This window comes from Cyprinus carpio, chromosome A6 (assembly GCF_018340385.1).
Source record: "Cyprinus carpio isolate SPL01 chromosome A6, ASM1834038v1, whole genome shotgun sequence".
Classification (NCBI taxonomy): Eukaryota; Metazoa; Chordata; class Actinopteri; order Cypriniformes; family Cyprinidae; genus Cyprinus; species Cyprinus carpio.
This window is the reverse complement of record NC_056577.1, coordinates 23,685,876-23,708,742: the sequence shown is the minus strand read 5'-3', so window position 1 is coordinate 23,708,742 and position 22,867 is coordinate 23,685,876. Positions and strand designations below refer to the sequence as shown.

Below are 22,867 nucleotides of genomic sequence, written 5' to 3'. Positions count from 1 at the left end.
AAATTCAATAGCATTTTTCTATTTTCTATGCATTTTATTGATTCTGTGCTGTGATACTCTATTCTGTTTATTGTATGAGTCAATCCTGAGTCAGTATCAATGTGAGTTCAAAGAGGAGCAATACTCCAACTGCTCAAACACCCACACGGATATGTACAAACACACGCACACACACACACACACACACACACACACACACACACACACACACACACACACACACACACACACACACACACACACACACACACACAGACACACACACACACACACACACACACACACACACACACACACACACACACACACACACACACACACACACACACACACACACCGTGAAGAGAACAGAAATATACTGTTGAAACTCCCACTCTGTAAAATATATATTTTCCCAAACTTTTTCCAAACACCAGTAATCTGCCATTATTCAGAGTTCTCTTAATTCTTTCAGATGTGTGGTGACTGGAAATGATGGTTGTAGATAATGTAAGATGAAGAGACCCTCTGACCAACATATATAATATTTATATTAAAAATGTTATGATATATATATATATATATATATATATATATATATATATATATATATATATATATATATATATATATAATTTTAGATTCTATTTTTTAAGATTTGATGCCATTACCACTAACCTGACAAACCTTGGTAAATCCATTGTCAAAAGTGCTTTTATCAACACAGTAACTTGTAAATATAACTTTCATCAGACACAATGATTAAAAAAAAAATCCCTGCATGCCTTCACTCCCACGACTTGTGTGAAGTCAGCCAATCAGATTGGAGCTTGCCATGTTGAGAAAGTGCTTTCCAGTTTTTTGAGCAATACACATCAGTCAGATGGTCAACAAACAGACTGTGGGCGGTCTGAGGACGTGCCGTCTGAGAGTGAGACCAGTTGTGGCATATCTTAATGTAACTTAGCCTTGATGTCAAAACAAAAATCACTGTTTATGTGTAAACAATGATTAACAATGATAAACATTGTCAAAGACATATTTGAGGTTAAAAACAGTTTCTTCTGAAAAGGTATTTTGAAAAAGTCTTCTTGTCTATACAGAGAAAGCTGACAGAATAAATAGTTTTTTGGACCCCAACGTTCATCAAAATTTCTTCTTTTGTGTTCTGTAAAAGAAAGTAACTCTGAGGGTGATGACAGAACTTTAGCATGACCCTATGTGTCATGTCTGCTCTTCATATTTAGTAGTTCTACAGTACCTTTCTGCAAATCTAATTTTCAGATTAGACATAAATCTGCTTTACGAATGTTGGCTCCCGGGTTACGGCTCAAATCTCTGTGTTTGTTGCTGACTCTGCTGTAGCAGTGGTGGGACATAACTGTGAATATGCCTGACTGCAGCAAGAAACGAAACTGTCAATATTTCTGTTGCCCTGCAAAGGACTGACCTCTTTTACAACAAGACTCCATCATAGCTGAGCTAATTTCTTAAACAAACTGCCAACTTCCTCTTCGAATCACATCGCAAAACTACTTGAAGATCTTAAGGAATTGATGAGCATACATCCCGACTATGACAAGCCTGATCTTAGCTTAGATCTCAAGCACTAAAGTTACAGACTGTTACTTTGGGGTTTTCCTCTAATTAAAATGTAATTAATGCAGGACAGTGTGCTTTACAGGGGACCTTGTCTCCGTCACATTCACACTCCCCAAGGAATGCTGTTACCTCGTTAACGAGAAAAGGGTCTCGTCGACTGACTGCAAAGAAGCCATGTCCTAGTTTCCACCCTGAGCAGCATCACATTAACATTTAAAGTTACATTAAGCACAATTCCTGGAATTACAATCCAGGCACTTTTCAAACGAGACTCTGACTACCCAGAACATCTCAAACAGTGGGTTTTAAAAGAATCTACATGCTTTTCTTATTTTCTCTTGTCTCCTGACTATTTAAATGGCTTTAATAATTCAGTGTTAACCATAATGCAGCAGAGAACAGGTTTCCCACTGAATAAAATGATTTCTTTACAGAATTTTGAGGTGACATCCTTTGTGTTTACCTACATTATGAGTATTCTTTAACAGTGTTTCCCAACCTTTTTTGTATTATACTCTCACCACCCCACAAGCAAAAAACAACTATTAATTAACAAAAGAGATGCAATAGCTTTTGTCTGATGACTTTATATTGTCTAAATGCACATTTTCATCTAAACATTTAATCTTATTTTGTTTAAATAAGATTTAGCTTTCTGCCTTTTAAATAACTTGAATGGTTTAACTATATAAAAAGATTGCACTAAAGCAGTAATACTGTGACATATCATTAGAAATTATAATAACTGTTTTCTATTGTAAAATATTTTAAAATGTAATTTATTCCTGTGATGGCAAAGCTGAATTTTCAGCAGCCATTACTACAGTCTTCAGTGTCACATTTAATAATAATAATAATAATAATAATAATAATAATAATAATAATAATTCATTTATTATAAATTCATTTCAAGTAAATAGACAATTTCTTAAAAATAAAAATACTGACCCCAAACTTTTTAATGTTCTATCAATAATGTGTATATTATTCTATAACACAATCAACTAATTCTTATTTATTGTATTATATGTCATTTTATAAAGCAATAGCTACCCTTGAGTTGCTGCTGATGGTCTGTAGAATCAATGACAATGTCATAATCTCACAGAATTAACTTTACATAGCATTATCAAATGTTCCAGAAAAAGGTGAGCTGTCACAGAACTGCAAAAAAAGCAAACTAAAATTAGCATGTCTAGCCTCTCAGACCTTTAATTCACAAGCTTTATTACTGGAGTTGAATATTAGAATGTAGACTACAATTTAACACTTCACTCCCACAGTGTGTTCACTGTAAAGGCCCGAGTCCCCAGAGTGAGCGAGGACATGTGTGGGCAGATGGATGCCTGTCCAGCTTACATAAACTCAAAAGCAGCGTTCTGGTGTGAAGAAGAGGACTGTACATGGAGCACACAGCATTGATTTGTGCATGACCAGGTCACAGCAAGGGAGGATCAAACTCAGCTCAGCACAGAGAGTTCAGCGCAGGGTAGTTACCTAACCAGAACAAACATATACCTTCACATGAACCTGTCTGCAGTGAATAGTGTAGGATGTTGTTCTTTTGAGTTGGACTTTTGAAAGTGAAATGCACAACATCGGCAAGCACTACAGATGTATGTCAGATTGCCTTCAGGCATTTTGACTAGATGAGTTTAGTCACTCAAAAATGAAAACTTTGTCTTTATATTACTTACCTTTATGTAATTCCAAACCTGTACAGTATGGCTTTTACTGTACAAAACAAAATGTGAAAAGGTGAAGGCCACTCATTTCAATATGATGAAAGATGGTCAATATCCAAAATGACAAAAAGTACAATTAATGTATTATAAAAAGTGGGTAAAATGATTTGTGTGCTATATTTCATATCTTCTAAAGCTGCATGTTGTTTTAAATAAGAATTTGAATGGTTAAATAAAAGTTAATGATATAGCTTTGTGTGAGGAACAGACGAAAATAAATCGATATTCACTGAAAAGCTTGACATCTGTCCTGGAAGAAGTAGCAACTCATAAAGGAATTGTTTATTTTCCAATCTGTTCAATAAATCTGTTGATCTAGTGCACAAAAACTTTCTTAAAGCTGATTTGTTCAAGAATCTGACTTCATCACACAAAGCTATAGTATGATTTCAGAAGACAACTGAAATTTTTTGGCGCTCTCTTTTTTAATTCCATTGAAAAAGAGAAACCAGTACATTATATAAAAATGTCTGCCTTTCTGTTTCAAGAAAGAAGAGGTTTCATATAATGTAGGTTTGGAATGACATTGGGGTGACTAAATGATGAAGAACTCACTGAATCATAAAAAGTGGCCATTTAATATTACAATGGATCCAGACACAATGCAAGTTTGCTAAAATTATAAAGAAAGAAAGAAAGCCTAAATAGATATTTGGCAAGTGGTATTTTAACGAGATTAGGAATTGTAGTATCCTGCGTACTCATAAAGGAAGACGGACAGCGAGGTAGCGTATAGCCAAAAAGCTTTACTTCATGCTGGCATGATCAAACACAGAGCATAACAGGCTGGCAGATTCTTCTTCAGCTAGCTCTACACATCCCGTTTTAACTACTGCACTGCTGTTGCCACCTAGGGGAAAATTCTAATATAACAGCGAAAACCTTCCCCATATACTACATTCTCCCCCCCTTAAGCTTTTACAACATACAGTACACTTCTTGAAAAAAACTTTTTTGTTTTTTTTTTTGTTTTTTTTGTTTTAACACTCATAGTCCTTTAAATAACGAGGCTTGGATACAGGTCTCGACGACCTTCCTACCACGGCAGTCGAGGATTGTGACTGCATTGGAGTACCTGGAGTTTGAATATCCAGCCCTGATGTTTTGGCCTGTTCTAAAACAGGCCTTGCCATACCCTCAGTGTCTGCTTCTGGAACCAAACAGCTTTCCTCCAGAATGGAACTCTCTGGTGCTGCAAAAGCTGCAGCTGCCGATTCAGACAACAGCTGGTTCCCTAGTTCCATAGGTTCCATAATCTCTGGTTCTGCCAAATCCTTATCTTCCGAACTTGCCAATATCTGGTCAACGTGCCTGCGTACAATGTTACCGTCTCCTAGCATGACCTTGTAGGAGACAGGACCTGTGATCTTGGCAATGAACCCAGGAATCCACTTAGGTCCATGACTAAAATTCTTCGTGATCACGGCGTCTCCCTCCTGGAAACTCCTCCCTAAACCTTGCTTGTCATGCTGTTTCTTTTGAATGCACTGCTTCCGTTCCACCTTCCTTCTTCGGTCCGGATGAATTAGGTCTAAGGTCGATCTCAATTTCCTGCCTTGTAACATTTCAGCAGGCGACAGCCCAGTAGTGGACTGTGGTGTAATGCGGTAACTAAACAGCACTCTTGACACTTTAGTAATCAGGCTTCCGGCACCCGCCTTCTTCATCATTGACTTAAATGTCTGGACTGCGCGCTCAGCACAACCATTGGAGGAAGCATGATAAGGAGCAGAAGTAATGTGTTCAATTCCATTTTTCTGCATAAACTCTCTGAATTCGGCACTCACAAAACATGAGCCGTTATCGGACACAATTGTTTCTGGAATTCCTTGATTGCTAAAACTCTTCCGGAGACACTCAATCGTAATGGCTGAAGTTGAGGTTGTTACAGGATAAACATCCATCCATTTGGAATGAGCGTCCATCAGGATCAAAAACAAGGTGTCCCATGAATGGTCCCGCATAATCAATGTGTAACCTTTGCCATGGTTTGCTCGGCCACTCCCAAGGATGAAGTGGTGCTGGAGCTGGTGAATTACGATGTTCTTGGCATACAACACATCTTTTAACTACAGCTTCGATGTCGGCATCTACCTTGGGCCACCAGAAATAGCTTCGCGCTAATGCCTTCATTCTAGTGATGCCGATGTGACCGTGATGGAGTTGCTGTATCAAGGCATCCCGGCCTGGTGGCGGCACCACTATGCGTGAACCCCACAGTACACACCCATCCTGCACACTCAGCTCTGCTTTCCTAACAGCATATGGTTGAAAAGCTGGGTCCCAGTCTTGAGGCGGCCAACCATGTTGGACAAGCTGCACCACTCTGGACAACACAGGATCTCGGCCGGTCCATCTACTCATTGCAGCTGCCGAGACGAGGGTCACATTCTCCATCATCAGCACTCGTTCCTCCTGTCCTCTCTTGACAGCCTGTTGAGGAAGAGGGAGTCGACTCAACGCATCAGCATTGCTATGATGTTTCCCCGGCTTGTAAACCATCTCATACTCATACGCTCTCAAGGTTACTGCCCACCTCTGTATACGAGGGGAAGCCATTTGAGGCACAGCCTTCATCTCATTGAAGAGAGACAGTAATGGTTTATGATCAGTGCAAATGACAAACCTTCGTCCATATAAATATTTATGAAACCGCTGAATGCCAAATATCACCGCCAGACCTTCTTTGTCCAGTTGGGAATAATTCGCTTCAGCTGACGTTAGTGTCCTCGACATAAAACTGATCGGTCTCTCCTGGCCATTGGGCATGCGATGCGACAACACCACGCCCACTCCATAAGGAGAAGCATCGCAGGACAGGATCAGATCTTTTTGACTGTCATAATGCACTAACACATCCGATGACTGCATAAGTCGCTTAGACTCCTCAAAAGCGTTCTCTTGCTCTGCCTCCCATTTCCAAGTGGTTCCCTTCTTTAACAGTTCATGTAAAGGTGCCAACAAAGTTGACAGGTGTGGCAGGAACCTGTTGTAATAGTTCAGCAGACCCAGGTACGCTCTCAGTTCTGTGACATTGGTCGGTGCTGGTGCTTCTTGTATAGCCCGGACCTTATGTGGCAAAGGATGAAGTCCAGAAGCATCCACTTTATAACCCAGGAACTCTGCTTCCTGCTCCAGGAACACACATTTGTTACGCTTTAGGCGAAGACCAGCTTCCTGCAGCCGCGTTAACACCTGATTCAGTGTTGTAAGGTGACCTTGGTCACTCTGGCCTGTCAGCAAAAATGTCGTCCAAATAGACAGCCACGTTCGGGATGCCGCCCACCAGACTCTCCATCAATCGTTGGAATATGGCTGGACTGGAGGAAACCCCAAAGGGCAACCGATTCACTTGGAACAAACCCTGGTGTGTATTAATGGTGACATATGGCTTAGATGTCTCATCCAGTAATACTTGCTGATACGCATGGCTCAGGTCCAGCTTACTGAACTTTTCACCGCTTGACATCTTCTCAAACAAGTCCTCCAATCTCGGTATTGGATACTGCTCGAGCTTCGATACCTGGTTTACAGTGAGTTTGTAGTCTCCACAAATGCGCACAGAATTATCAGCTTTTAACACCGGCACAATCGGGGCTGCCCACTCTGAGAATTTCACGGGCTCAATAATTCCCTGGTTCATGAGTCTCTCTAGCTCCATTTCCACCTTCTTCCTCATCGCATAGGGCACCGGCCTGGGTTTATAAAACTTAGGAGCCACGCCTTCTTTAACATAAATTTTCGCTGGTGGGCCTCTCCAGGTACCCAGTTCCTCCTTGAAAACCTCTTCATGCTGCCTTAGCACATACTGCAATGTCAATTCTGGCTGCTCCATCTTATTGATATGAACACAGTTCATTCCCAGCTCCTTTATCCAGGCCGGCCTAACAGATTTGGTCCTGACCCTGCTACAACAACTACTGGTAGCTGTTTAACTTGGCCTTTGTACTTTACGATAACCTCTGCTGCTCCTAGTGTTGGTACTTTTTCGCCCGTGTAGGTTTTCAAAGTCATTGAGCAGTCCTGCAATTCTCGTGCACCCCCTGCAGTCCATAACTTGGCATACTCAGCCTTTGACAAAATCGTCACACTACAACCAGTATCCACTTCAAATTCCACAATGTTCTTATTTATGTTAAGCTCTGCAGTAATGGGGTCTACTTTCGTTAACTTTGGCTCTGTTAGATTATACATCGTAAATACTTCTTCATCACTAGTGACATTCTCTGGAAATTCCCTTATATGATGCGCCCATTGCTTTTTATCATTTCTGAAATTTCCTACAGACTGCTTTTTTTTTTCCTCCCCCCTTAAAACTCTGGTCTGCAAAAGGCGAGGACTTGCACACTCTCTTCAAATGTCCCCTTTTCCCACAAGCATGGCACTTTTCATTAATAAAACGACAGTCTCTTGCCAAATGTCCACCCCCACACCTGTAGCAGGTCAACGGGGTTGCCTTCCCTGGCCCTCTCTGGTTTAACTCCACATTAACTCTGACATTTGTGATGCAGTTGTGCTCACGGTGCCCTCCAATGTTTTCAGTTGCAAATCACGCACATCCCTACTTGCTGTCTCCATGGCCAACGCCACTTTCAAAGCTTTTTCAAATGTGAGCTCAGACTCCGCCAACAATCTCCTCTGCATGCGATCATCCGCTATGCCACACACGATCCTGTCGCGTAGCATCTCCTTCAATTTATCGCCGTAGTTGCAATGTTGAGCGAGCTCTCGTAGCACTGCCACATACTCTGTCACCGTTTCATTCGCTGCTCTAGTCCTGGAATTAAACTTAAATCTTTGGACTATTTCACTGGTCTTCGGGTTATAATGTAACTGCAGCAGATCAGTCAAATCCTTATATGACTTTTCCCCAGGCTTGTTCGGGCTCAATAAGTTCCTCATTAAACTGTATGTCCGACTACCCACAGAACTTAACAATATTGCCCTCTTTTTTTTCTTCATCCCCGATCCCATTGGCAACGAAAAAATGTCCCAACACTTCGACATATTCCTCCCATGTTTGGGTCTGACTGTCAAAAGCAGTAAGTGTTCCTACCATTGCCATAGCCATCTTGACGTCTTGATTAACGTTAGCTTCCTCGTCATCCGACATCCGCCTAGTTCCAGCGTACTTGCACTCTCCAACTTCCTATTGCTCTTTCTCTTCTGAGCTCACCCGCATCCCATCCTCGTTGCCAAATGTAGTATCCTGCGTACTCATAAAGGAAGACGGACAGCGAGGTAGCGTATAGCCAAAAAGCTTTACTTCATGCTGGCATGATCAAACACAGAGCATAACAGGCTGGCAGATTCTTCTTCAGCTAGCTCTACACATCCCGTTTTAACTACTGCACTGCTGTTGCCACCTAGGGGAAAATTCTAATATAACAGCGAAAACCTTCCCCATATACTACAGGAATGTACATGAAAAAAAAAAAATCTAATGATTTTAATTTCATGTTGTTTTCACTGCTTCCAATATTTCATATGCATTGCTGGACTCTAAATATAAATCACAATATGCTCTACTTTAGTCATTAGCCAGTCTTGAGATCTTATGATAATCTCCACTGAAAATCTACACGCCTGACCACATCAGCAAAACAGTCGGAAGACATCAATGAAACATCATCTACATCATTCGATATGTTTGCTTCTTGCATAATTTGATAACTTCCTTTCTGAAATGAATCAAGTCCTTAAATGTGCTGCAGTAATAAAGTGCGAGATATAGGACTAGGGCCGGGCCGGATGTGACTGCAGAGAATAGATGGAGTCAGTGAGCAGTGAGAGGCGGCGAGACAGAGGCATTTAAGGCAGAGATTCATCTGTGCTGCAGCATGCCTTGGGATTGAAATGGAAGTTAAATGTAATTGTTTTCTAGCTGCATTGATCTTTTTGTTTTCGTTTGGCTGCCTGGCTGTGGGAGGACAGCAGAAAAGACAAAGAGAAAGAGGAATAGAAACAGAGAGAGAGTGAGTAACAAAATAGATGGGGGGGATATATTCTGTTTCACAACCAAGAAAGCTGCCTTGCTGTCAGCTGTCTAAATAGGCAGGTGCCTCCTAGGCAGCATCCTGACTAAAATGGAAAAAGCTGCTCATATTTTTGATTACTATAGCTTTGGATATAAAGGTAGTTAGCAATACTACAGACGAATAATAAAAAGTAGTCAACTGCATTAATTCAATAACGGTGCAAATTATAACTATATATGCTATTAATAAATTATACCATATACAACATTCATAAATCATTCTAATATGTGATAAAAGTAAATAAGTAAATAAATGTATTATTTTCTTGTATGTATATAATTTGACATATAAAAAGGGATATTACTACTTTTTAAAATTACTGAAATAAGTATTAAAATATCATTTTGTACTTCAGTGCAAAAATAACATCACACAAGCATTTTTGAATGAGTCAGTAAAAAATGTCTAAACAAATGGATTCACTAAAAGTAATCAGATTTTCTTCATTTGACAAAAAGTTTAAATCTTAAGTTTTTTTGTTTGTTTAGTTTGCTTGGCTGCAATCTGGATTTAAAAAATTTAAATATTTATTTTATTAATATTTATTATACTGTTTGTGTAAAAAGTAGCTTGTTGCTGGAGAAGCTACACTATTTTTGTAAATTGTTTTGCTACTGAAAAATGTAATAAAGTTAGCCACACATACTGTGTCTACTGTACATTGTAAAAAAAAAAAATCTAAGATTACTGAATATGTTTTAAGAAAATATTATTTAAATATTATTTAAATTGGTCTACTTTAAAATTTCATTTGTAACTTATTTGCTGTTGTGAAAGTTTCTAGCAATTTCTGAGTGAAATTGTTTTCAGTATATCACGCCTGTATAAAAATACATGACACACACAAATGTTACATACTATATAAATGTAGACAGTACATTTCTCAGGGTTTTGCCTTTACAAAAAGACTCCTTAGAATTTGGAACCCTCTTCACAATGGAAATGTGTCTTAAAAGGATGTTTATGCTAGGTTTTGAAACAGAGCTTTTGTGTCTTGCTACTCGCTGCAGCAGGAGAGGTTCTGTAGCCTTTCGGGCAAACTGAGTCACACATCATTCTGGAATAAAAACATCAGAGCAAAGACACACATACTGAGAACAGTTTCTCTCTCTTTTTCTCCCTCTCTCTCTGCGTGCAGTCGCTGTAGTGTGTCAAAAGCTACGGGTTTGTGGCTACCTGGGTCAACCCTGTTCCTTGTTAAATGATGCATGCGCCCCTACAATATCTGTCTGTGTATGTGTCTGAGTGTATATGTGTGTGTCAGTGTTTGTCTGAAGGCAAGATCCAAGAAAAAGTAAGCCAACGGGAGGATGAGGACTCTGAGGAGACCTGGCATGCGTACAGAAAAAGTTGCAATTCAAACAGAATACTGAATGTTGGCATTCTAGTTATTGGAACATCCAACAATATGCTGTTAAATAAAGCATGCACATCCACAGTGGAAACGACAGATGACATACATCCTGTCAGCTGTATACAGGATATCCTAATGAATAAATAGCATACCTAATGCCACTCTGGCTGCTGAGGCATCATAGTTGATCCAGAAGGAGACCCAGGACAGGATGGTGATCAGGATTGAGGGCATGTAGGTCTGCAAGATGAAGTAGCCAATGTTTCTTTTTAGCTTGAAGCTCAAAGATAGTCGAGGATAAGCACCTGTTAAAAAAATAAGAAAGGTAGTCAAAGAATATTAAAGAGAAAGAGAAGTGAGACACGAGAGAGAAAACAAGACAGATATTTATTTCAAAAAGACTTTGGAGAAATCCTTTACATTTTACATCAGTAGCACTGGAAAAGTGGGTAGCTTTTGTTGCTACGGCAACTGGCAAGCGTCGCCAAAAAAAAAAAAACCTGTGATTTGTTGTCGCTTAGCCTTGAGCACAAACACCACAGTGTAAAAGGAGACAAGAAAAGGCAATGAAAAAGTGAGTAAACATTAAATGTTAAAGCCATCTATGAAATCAAAACAAGACTTTTATGGCTTGTAGTCCATGTCTGTTAGTTCTGAAGCCATCTATTCACTAGAACAGTTCTAAAGGCCCGTTCACACCAAGAATGATAACTATAAAGATAACTATATTAGCGTTCACACCGGCGATATTGTCTGTTTATTCTAAGCGCACACTCGTCTGCCACTTTAAATTCTCCAGCTCGTTATAGCAGGATTGATTCTGATTGGCTGTGAATGTTTTTATCCTTCATCAGCTGGAGAAAATCATTCTGAAAGTAATTTTTAATGATATTGTTTCTCTGTGCCTTTATTGTTATAGATGTGGTGTGGATTCTGCCATTCTTTAATACTGAGAAAGATTTTTAGAACTCATTGGTGATTTCAAATATGAAATTTAATCGCAAGTCTAGTGAACAGTTTTGTAGAATTTGATGTTTCCCCATTCAAAGAGATAGGAGTTGCACTTGAATGTCTGAGAGGCATTTCAGAGATGGCTGACATGACTTGTCTTAAAGGGACTTTGTTCTCGTCCTTGGTGTGAACAGGCCTTAAGAGTCAAAAAAAAAAAGAAAAAAAAATTATATAAATTGAAAATGTACAGGAAATTGGACCAAAAGCATACTTAATGTGCACTATATAGATTTTTCAATGAAATGTTCTATAAACAGAGAATGCCCAAAACCTACTGAAATAATATTCTTTCTAAACTTTTAATGAGGGCAAATTTATTCTAACTACATATAAAATGTACTGTTATATACTGTCATTTTTATGTCAAATACTTTTATATTCAAGTCGATTCAGACTCCAAATAATGAAGTGTCAGAAAATTTCACTTTTATTCATACAGAAAAAAAAGAAAAATTATAAATATATAAGCCACAGAGATTTTGCTGCTTGGTTTGAAAGTGACTTTTGTGTGAGCTGTATATAAAAACATTGCTACACTATTGACAACATACCTTTTTGTCTACAAAATTTTGTAGAAATTCCACTAATGTGTCCTTTAATATTAGGAGTTTGAATCCCTGTTTACTGTTGAAATAAATTTTTCAACCCTGTTCAAGTCTGTCATCAGTCCAGAGAACAGAAGGGGTTAGTATCAACACATCATAGTGAAATGTTGCCTTTACCGATATGATGCAAAAATACACAAGAGTGATCTGACACTGAACGGATTATGTGATGAGAAATCTCTGCTTAGTTATTTATGGAGGTGAAAAAAAGCAACTAACAAGCATTCAGCCAAGAAACACATACACACCCAAACATGAACACAACCTATGAACAAGATCACACATCCTACACACTTATAACACAACCTACAGATGCACATTATGCAACCTGTACACACATCACAGTCTATAAAAACATGCTACGTAACCTAATTACTTATACTTTACAAAAACCTTTCCACACAAATCACATACAGACACAAATATGTAACACTCCCCTCATCTTCTATTAATCAGTCAGAGAAACTGATGTAATGTTGGGCTTGTCAAGGGGTCAAGGTTTTGCTGGTTAGTACTTGCAACCCAAAGGTTGCGTGTTCGAGTCTCGGTACCGGCAAGGATTGTAGGTGGAGGGAGTGAATGTACAGCACTCTCTTTCACCTTCAATACCAGGACTGAGGTGAGACCCTTCAGCAAGACACCAAACCCCCAACTGCAGCTGCAGCAAAAAATGGCTGCCCACTGCTCTGGGTGTGTGTTCATGGTGTGTGTGTGTTTGTTCCCTACTCACTGCTGTGTGTGCACATGGATGGGTTAAACGCAGACCCCAAATTCTGTGTATGGGTAACCATACTTGGCCACATGCCACGTCCTTTCCTTCTTTATACAATGTGGACCCAAAAATGGTCATTAAATCTTCATTGACAGCTATTTAAAATAGTCTTAATTATGACAATATTTTTATTTTTCTTGGAAAAGCTTATCATGGCATCAACAAGCAGTCCCATCCTCCTCAATCACAACCTTGTGATTCCCAAAATCCTGTTCAGTATGTGCAGAAGATAGCCAGTCTCTTTCTATGTGTCATTAATTCAGGATGGGGAATAATCATTACTGCGCTGCCTCAATGAATGCCTTAGATTTAGAAGAGAATAATTTATGCAGTGGGTCTTCTACCTCATTAATATGTGATGGTTTGTATCAAGTGGCTGTTTTTTCCCCTCTCTGACTCCATCTCTCATTTTCTCCCCCCTTCCCTCTCTGCTCTTCTCTTTAGAAGCTTGAGAAAATAGAGTGGTAATTGCTCCTTCATTATTACTGGTCTGTTTTATCAAAAGGAGGAAAGATATCTGATGCACAGGCCCCAATTAGGCAGCTTTTCAAATAAGCGGTCCATGAGAATACATTCTCGAGAGGGTGCGGCCAGAAAACAGAACACCCAGAAAAAAAACATTACAAGGATAGGCATGAATAATAGAAATCATCACTTTTCTGCATGGTAAATATACTTGGTTAAAAATTTCAGCTTGAGCTTTAAAAATGTTACAAAAACCATAATAACCATTTTGTGCAGACTTCATGTTAGGGTCTTTTTTGTAGCAAACTTGCACCCTGACCTATATGTCTCAGAACTAAGCTATACATTTTACACTTCATCTAAAGGAGTCATGACTGCAAGGTTGTAAATATTAATCATTTGTCACGTCATATGTTGCATTTGGAATAAAGAGGCAGGCACAATCTAAACAGTTTTAAGTTTCAAACTTGTTTATCACTTCATGTTTCATTATAAATAAAGAAGCAGACACAAATGATTAGTTTTAAGTAAACTTCAAAGATGCTGAAAAAGTCTCCTGCAATCTCCTTTTAAGTCTTACTGGTTTTAATTTCAACCTGTCTTGCTACTTTACCTGTGGAAAAGACAACATTTCTGGACACAAGTTTGTAGTCCACGATGGAAAACTGTGGGAGCTCGATACGCGACACACCAGTCACTGCATTTTCTCCTCCCTTCCAGTAAAACTCGATGTCATCTGTTGTGTATCCATCTACAGGACAAGCACAAATCAAATCATGTTTTGGGGGAGATTTACTGAACAAAGACACTGCTTCATACATTAAAATGTATACTGTATATTTATGCAACTTTTCCCTCCTTTTCAATTCTAAGGTTGTGGTTCCTTGAAATTGGATTTTTCTTCCCATAATTAGTGTGTGTAACACATGCTTTGTGAATGAAGTGCTTTGTTAGCATAATCATGCATATGAGCATCTGTTTTGCACAAGTTTAGGGAGCTGTTAGGGGTCAGATTTCCCACTGACACAGACAGCTCCATTTCATACCAACATGGCCATGTTTGTAAACCATAATGGTGGTTTTATTAGTGTGCATATGAAGCACTGTGTACAGTTTAAGTTAGGTTATGCGGGGGAGTGACTACCACATTCTGTAAGTGAATTTACCTGCTAAGAATTCAGTTAGTGACAACCAAATTGTCATTCAAATTTGTACACCAGTAAACTGAACAACTAGTTTTTAAAGCAGTGGTGTAATTAAAAGTGACGGTCCACAGAGTGTTGATTGTTTAAATGCAATTAATGAGCATAAACAAAACACGGTGCTTCTGTCAACAGAGTTTTACAATTACAGATGCCATGCAGGATTTAATACCCTGCAGAGTCTCTTGGAGTAAAGTTTGTTTTTGGGGTGTGTGGAGCTAAAAATATTACTATATACTGTAGCTTTTTTGATGTAACTAAAACAATAAAATATTTCCGTTATTGTGCTTTCAGTTAGCCTGCTAACTGGTTAGCAAGCTAAGATAAAATTCCATTATGTATTCAGTTCAAAACAATCAGCCTGCTAAGACAACATATCCAGCAAAAGGTACCTCATAATCATGACATAAAAATGTTTAATTTTTAGCAACATTACCTTTCAAATGTTTAAATTCATTTTTTTTTAAAGAAATGTATACTGTTAGACAGCAAGCATTTAATTGATCAAAATGGACAGTAAAGACATTTATAATGCTACAAAGATTTCTGTTTTTAAATAAAATGCTATTCTTTTAAACTTCATATACATAAAGGAATCCTGAAAAATATAATGAGACATCACAGGTTCCAAAAAAAAAAAAAAAAAAAAAAAAATTATTATACAAACTACTGATAGTACATTGATAGTAAATCAGCATACTGGAATGATTTCTAAAGGATCATCTTACTGATCCCAAACTTCTGAACTGTAATTTATATGGTAAAACTGATGTGGTAATATTACATTTTCTATTCAAAACCTATAATGAAGTTTAATTATTATTATTTTAGGCACCATAGCAGGAATATACAACATTATATTCAATAAGACCGCACATTAAAGGGATTCTCCACCCCAGTATTCTCCAAAATGGCGCTACAGTGATGTGGAGGGACACAGAGGAGACAAATTGTTGAATAAAGTCGTTATTTTTGTTTTATTCACCTACAAAAAGTATTCTTGTTGCTTTATAACGTTATGGTTGAATCACTGATGGCAGATGGGCTATTCTGACAATGCTTTTCATACTTTCCTGGACCTTGACAGTGTATTTTACATGGGAGTCTATGGGACAGTCACAAGCCTCCCAGTTTTCATCCAAAATATCTTAAATTGTGTTCTGAAGACAAATGAAGCTTTTACAAGTTTGGAATGACATGGGGGTAAGTGATTAATGACAAAATTTTCATTCTGGGGTGGAATATCCCTTTAATTTTTGCTGCTTCACCAGTGAGAAAAGCACCAAACTAGCACTGACCAGTATAAACCAGCTTGAAACAGCATGGAAATGTATATTGGTCTTTGCAGCAAGGCATGTGCAGGTGAGTGAGGAGAAAGAACACTTACAACTCTCTATCTCCAGAGTGCAGTTCTGCTCATCTAATGGATACCTTCTCAGATCCATCATGCAAGCGGCAGTGGTTGTGATTCTATAAACACAGAAACACGCACACACACAGGTCACAAAAAAATCAAAGCCACAATTCTATACATGCAGGTACTCACAGCTTCTACAGTTGTATATAGCAGGTATTCCATTTGCTAAACAACACTGCAGAACGTTTGTGTGTCTCATTGTAAATAAGATGAGCAAGATGCCTTCAAAAGGCTTTTAAACCAAATATAGCACAGAGCATATGAGTGGACATGAACAAATAGTACAGATCTGAATATATGAAAATGCGTGTTTTTTTTTTGTCCCATAAAAGTGGCTACTGAGTTGTAGTATTGCAAGTTGTAGTATATCTCATTTCATCCCATTCAACATGTCACTTTGCTACAAGACTAAAATGTGATGACAAATGTTTTTTGTGAGTCAATATCAATGAACATTTAAAGTGAGGTTTGGTTTCGCATCCAGGTAACGATACCATCCAGGTATTGATTTTTCCTCCTGGTAACAGCTGAAATATCATAAGTGGAAGATCATGTTCAATCCTTCTAATCTTATCTGGATGAATGCATGGCCGTGGTCAGGGGGTGCAACCAAGTGGGGCTCACTGAAGTCCTCTATGGCAGGGGTTTTCAAACAAGGGGGTACTAGTAGTAGATTATTACGGTTTCATATTTCTTGTATTCATTTTTTGTCCCAGGGCTCTGTAAATTTAAGCCACATCCTGGAAAAACATCTCACTTTTACTGTTGTTTTGTGAATTTTCACAGACAAGTGGAAAGATTTACCTACGTAGATTTTGCAACTGGTTCAAGTTGCTCACAAGGGTTTGCTGCACTAACCAAAAAAATACATTAAATACATTGCTACATTATTAAAAAAAATTGCCAATGTGACCACATATTAAACTGTGGTACTGGTAATGGACAATGTACCTTTTTACCTTTTAAAATTTCTAATAAGTTTTCTAATGTGATTGTGCCTTTACACATAACAACTGGACAGATCATTTGAGAGTTAAAATAACTCCATCATGCATTCCATTATAATATATATTCAAGTAATAAAGTTTTTATTAATAATGGTTTTGTTTTTATGTCGGTATAACACACTCTCCCTTGATTTAGATTAAAGGATCACCCCCCACATATAAGCATTTTGACATATGAGGATATAACATTGGATTGGAGTGGCTACTATGTTTCTGTGGTGCTTCCCTTCTAGAGTGGGTAAATTAAAGAGGAAACTCTGTGTCTTCATTCCATCTTCAGAGCCATTTTAATGAGAGCACACTCAAATGCCTTACCATAAATACGCAGGCTCTATTTTCTTTAATGGCATCCAGCTCAGGCAAACAAATAAAAGCCCTCCACCCATACTATCGCTCTGTCAAACTACAATATGTGCATTATATGACCAGGGAATTCCCTTGATGAACTGTAAAATGATGTTCAACGGACTGATGATGTTCCATTTGAATGAAAGGAGATAAATCATAAAAATACAGAAACAGTTCTATAAACTTTATAAGCAAGAACCATACATTAGCATATGGCTGCATTAGTCCACAGGATCTCATTTGGAACAAAACGAAAAGCTAAATTAGGCTACAGTAACTGGCTCATAGAGCACTCCAGCTGGAACAGAGGATGAAGGCATACCCATGGTCTTCCGCGTGGGAATGAGCAAAGCAGCTCATTTAGGGGGTTTAAAACTCACTAAAGGGGTTTAACAAGATAAAGGCACACATTAGCACTTATGCAATTTAGTAGGCGAGTGCACTGAGCAAAATAGGGCACGTTCTCACAATGTGTGTCCACTGAAGCTGAGTACTATCAGACTCTTCCCACAGTTGAAACGTCAAATACAACCAAATTGTGTGAAAGATAGATTTTAGTAAAAAAATAATCTACATTTTAAAGAAAAAATACATTAATTTACAATTATTATTACATTATTATAAATTATTGAATTAATTTAACAAATTAAAAAGTATGTTTTTTTAAGTATTTTATTGTATTTTAAGATGTTTGTATGTTTATTTGACACATTACTGTATATCTATTAGATATCAAAAGATGATTAATCATCAAAAACAAGTAAAAAAGAATTGAAAAAAAAAAAAAAGCAATACTGGTTGATGGCTCTGGATATGAGACCAGTTCTTACCTTAATCCATAAAGAACTGTGCCATCCGGGTGGAGGCGGATCATGCGGTTCTTCACTGTGACACCGTGGACGAAAGACTTCTTGTCATTTAGGAAATACGTGTCAGGAACCCAGAGCTGGTCAGCTACCCGGTTGTCTAGGGTAAGATTGAGAGGGATCCCAGAATATGCGAGCCGCTTGTCCCTCCAGTACTGCTGGAAATACATGGTCAGTGTGTAGTCCTGTAGAAAATTTAAAAAGAACCACTAGTAGTTGATTTTTTTCAGACAAATTTATTTTAAAAATATTGCCATCCACATTATTTAGCCATAATATTTACATCATAATTTTTCACTATTTTTTTAAAAGAAAAATGCAGAACTTATATGTATCAATGCGTTTTATTTATATGATTTATCTGTTTTTTTTTTTTTATTCAAAACATAATAAACAATGTCAAATATTGCCTATTTGTGTTTTCATATTTATTTTTGATTTGTGAACTCTCTGTGAGGAGACACGTGATTTACACAGGACCAGGTCAGAAATGACTAAATAACTTTAAAGTGACCATCACATGTGCTCTTAGCTGACAGCTTTAAAAGGGCCTTTTGTGAAAGTATTCAACTGCTCACTTTTGTTCTGGAACAACCCTTCAGGTTTTGTCCTCTTCTCTTATAGTGTCCTTGAAGGACCCAAAAATGCTGTTCAGAATTCACCCTAGATTTTGTATCAGAGCTCACATGCTCTGTTTTTCCTGAAGGGTCAAAAGTATCAAGGTCAGAAACAGAAATCCAAATACTGTGGACTTCAACAAATAGCTTTTCTGTTGTCCGAGTGATATTTACAGAAGCGTCAAAGTTGAATTGGAAACAAGCTGCCTTATGCCTACATTTTTCAAGCCTGTCTGCCATGAAGACGCTGCGTGGCCATCTCCGCGAGGCAGTCTGGTATGCGCTGGACTAACTATAGATTTCCATTACACCACCACAGTCTCAGTAGTCCACTCAACATCAGCTTGTAGAGTTATACTATATGACCTCAGCAATTCACTGTATAGAAATTCAATCAAACTAAAGCATTGGCATGATAGGCCTTATATTTGGGCCATCTCTGAGAATCAATGAATTTCTAAAAGGGCTGGAATCATGAAATTTATGGACCTTATTTGTCCTCTGGGCCAGAGCTGAACCTGGTTGAAATACAGTAGGAAGCACAAATGTGTGTACTTTGTGTGTCTGCTGAACTGCTATATTAGGTACTCATGGGTAAAATGAAGACCTGACACGCTGTCCCCCACAATGTTCACAACCTGTTGATGTAATAAGAAGTAATTCACTTACAAACATATGTTAGAACGGGCTAAGGCCCCTGAGGCTGACTTCAGAGAGTGCTAGCAGATCTGTGAAAGCAGAGGCTGTGCAAGAGACCGTGTAAGTGGAGTTCATTAGCTAACGAGATGAGGGGGGATGACATGACAGGGACACTGTCTTTATGATTACAAATGTCTGTGATCCCTGCTCTCTCACCAGGACCCATCACGTATGTGTAGGACACTATTGTTCTGTACAAAGTCTAATTCTAACTGGTCATTGGGCGAGGCTACCATATCAGCATTCATGAATGTACTAGATGAGTAAATGCCAAGGTGTGAATGTTAGTCATATCTCTCCATCTGTGACTTTCTGTCTCTTTGTCTTCATGGCTGTTTCTTTAAATGTGTTAGTATATTAGCATGTTCTGCAGCGAGGTGTCTTGAGGCTCTTGTTATGGTGAGTTCCCTGGGTCCTCACTGTGTGAGCTCAGTGATTCAGTACTATTACCCAATGTGATCCAGACAAACCAGCGAAGCCAGAAGTGATCTGAAAAATGTGGAAACAAGTGTCACTTACATGTCTGTTTAATAATGGAGTAAACAGATGCTGTCGTGCCAGCTGAGCGATTTGATACTTTTGATATCTGGGGAACTGTGATGCAGTGGTCACACAAAACATAAGGAAAGGCATCAATCATTCAATTATAGGCAAAATAGTTTAGTTTATTCAAGCTGCAAGGAGACAATAGCTAGAAATAGAGTTAAAAATCTTAGGTTGCTACATCTGAGGGTATGACTCCTCAGTAAATCCCTGTTGTTGTTCTCCACTGAGAGGTTCAAGAGAGGGATTCCCTATGATAAAGTGACACCACATTCTGACATATACACCACTTCTCCTGTGCCACAGATAAAAATAACTGATGAAATGCAAGAGAAACAAACAGAGAGACATTATTTCAAATCTGAAAGTGACAGTCTATTAATGTAGGGACTGATATCAAACACATGGGAACTCATAACAGAACTGCAGCATGGATTTACTCCTGCTGCATGCAGATTAGTTACAGTTTACACAAGATTTGTGGGAACCAGACTAGATAAAAAATATTATAAGTTAATTACTATAAGTGTATTTTTATTGTATAATAATAATAATAATAATAATAATAATAATGCTGTGAGTGACTTTATAGAATATTATTATATTATATATTATAATAATATTATATTATTATTATTATATACAATTTGGAACCACTCATGGCATATTAAAACATGAAGTTTTTGGGTAGGATAAAGCATAGTAAAGGAAAGAAAAATCCTGTCAATAAATAGATTGCATCAAATAAAATGTAAGAATTATTTAATTTATGATAGTTTTTAAATAAATCTTTATAACATTTTTATTATTATTATCTCTATATACTATACACTTTTCACCATATTTGCTACATAATACTGAATATCTAAACATGTGAGGATGAGGATCAATCATATAAAAGGAAAGAAAAATTCTGTCAATAAATGAGACCTTCTGGAAGGGTGAGGTGATAGTGTCATCAGCTGGGTGAGAAGTGTGTGCTCTCATACAAAGACAAGCTTTCAGCACGCCAGTCAGACAGCATTTACATCAACTTACCACCACCACGTCTACTGGGAATAGCAGAATAACAGCAGTAAGAAAGATTCCACTGTGCAGTGTGTGTCAGCACGGAAATTTCACTGATTCATAGTATAGGTATCTAACTTGTGAGATCATATTAAAAGCTTTTTTATGTCTATAAATAAGCAAACAAATGTTACACCTATTACATTTAAAGATGAAGCATGTAATCTTCTCTATTTTAACACTTTTTCCTAGCTTAATGTTCAGTTCTGACTGGTAAATGTAATGGGCCATAAATACATGAAATAAACTTTGCTGGTGCATTCAAGACTTTTTACATTTTTATGATGTGCTAGTCATTTTGGTGGTGTCATTTGAAGTGGTGTATATGTCAGAAGGCCTTTATTAAACCCCTGCAGCCGTGTGGAGCACTTTTTTATGTTGGATGGACACACTTTTTTAAGCTTCAAAATCTCGACTCCCATTCACTGCCACCATAAAGCTAGGAAGAGCTAGGATATTATTTAAATGAACTCTTGATTGTATTTGTCTAAAATAGAAAAAATAATATATGAGTGAGTAAATCATGGGGTAATTTTCATTTTTGGATGAACCATCCCTTTAACTTTCTTTTTTTTTTCTGTGGAACATCAAGAATTTTTTTTAACATGAAGAGTTAAATATTTGCAATTCCTGCAGTTCAGCTCCAGAAGTGTTGGACTCTTGCATCCACTGCTCAGAAATTACATCTGGCAGCTCAAGGTTCAGGTCAGTCGTTGAGCCAGTTTTCTTTCATATGATATTGATTTTCCTCCTGACATCAACGTGCTTCCTCCCATGCAAACAACAGCATGGAAGAAAAACAACTGTTGTAAAACGCACAGAAAAAAAAAGAAACTTCCTGGTAACAGTGGATGAATTAGTAAGAGCAGAGAGAGGCACTCATCTCCAGAGCTCTGTGACCCAACAGGCTGTAGTTAACACAGTGTTCATAGAGGCTGATGTCACAGCGTGATCTTGCTGCTTGCTCTCTCCATTGCCTGCTAGTGCTCTGCAGGGATAAGCCCATGGGCTCTGCAGTGGATTTTGTGTGTGTGAACGTCCTGTGTCTGTTGCGCTTAATAAGACTTTCAACAGGAGCTTGAAACTATCCAATAGGACATTTTGGGGTGATTTAAACAGTGGAAAGTCCTCTTAACACGCGGTTACATTTATAATTGAAGTGGAGAACCCCTGGCTTCACCTCACAGTCCACTTAAACTGTTTTTAGAGGGCACTTAGACCGCAACATGCCTTCAGGTCATATGACACATGCCAGTCGATGGAAGGAAATGGTTCCCAAAGCACACCTATTTATCCTAAAGGCGGAGATAATAGGCACTTAGTAAAGTTCAGAGTTAACACTTCTATACACTGATATTACGCCTGATTGAACAATTACAGGCCACAAAGCTGACTATCAAGCTAAAAATAAAGTGGGTGAGAGCAAACAAAAGACTAAATATATTAATAATTCCGGTCTCCTTGACGACGCTCTCTCTCTCTGCAAAACGCCCACACAGGCATGCTGAGCTCTGGGCCGATACCTTGTA

At 38.1% G+C, this 22,867-nt stretch overlaps 1 protein-coding gene across 2 annotated transcripts in view; it reads right to left on the bottom strand.

The window, feature by feature from the left end:
- gabrb3 (gamma-aminobutyric acid type A receptor subunit beta3) overlaps positions 1-22,867 on the bottom strand; it is a 62,446-nt gene that overhangs the window by 5,761 nt on the left and 33,818 nt on the right. For both annotated transcript variants that reach the window (XM_042758514.1, XM_042758515.1), the window contains 4 exons: positions 18,376-18,596; positions 16,161-16,243; positions 14,185-14,322; positions 10,871-11,023 (listed from right to left, as the gene is read on the bottom strand). In XM_042758514.1, the coding sequence (XP_042614448.1) occupies positions 10,871-11,023; positions 14,185-14,322; positions 16,161-16,243; positions 18,376-18,596 (595 nt within the window). The remainder of the gene's footprint in view (positions 1-10,870; positions 11,024-14,184; positions 14,323-16,160; positions 16,244-18,375; positions 18,597-22,867) is intronic.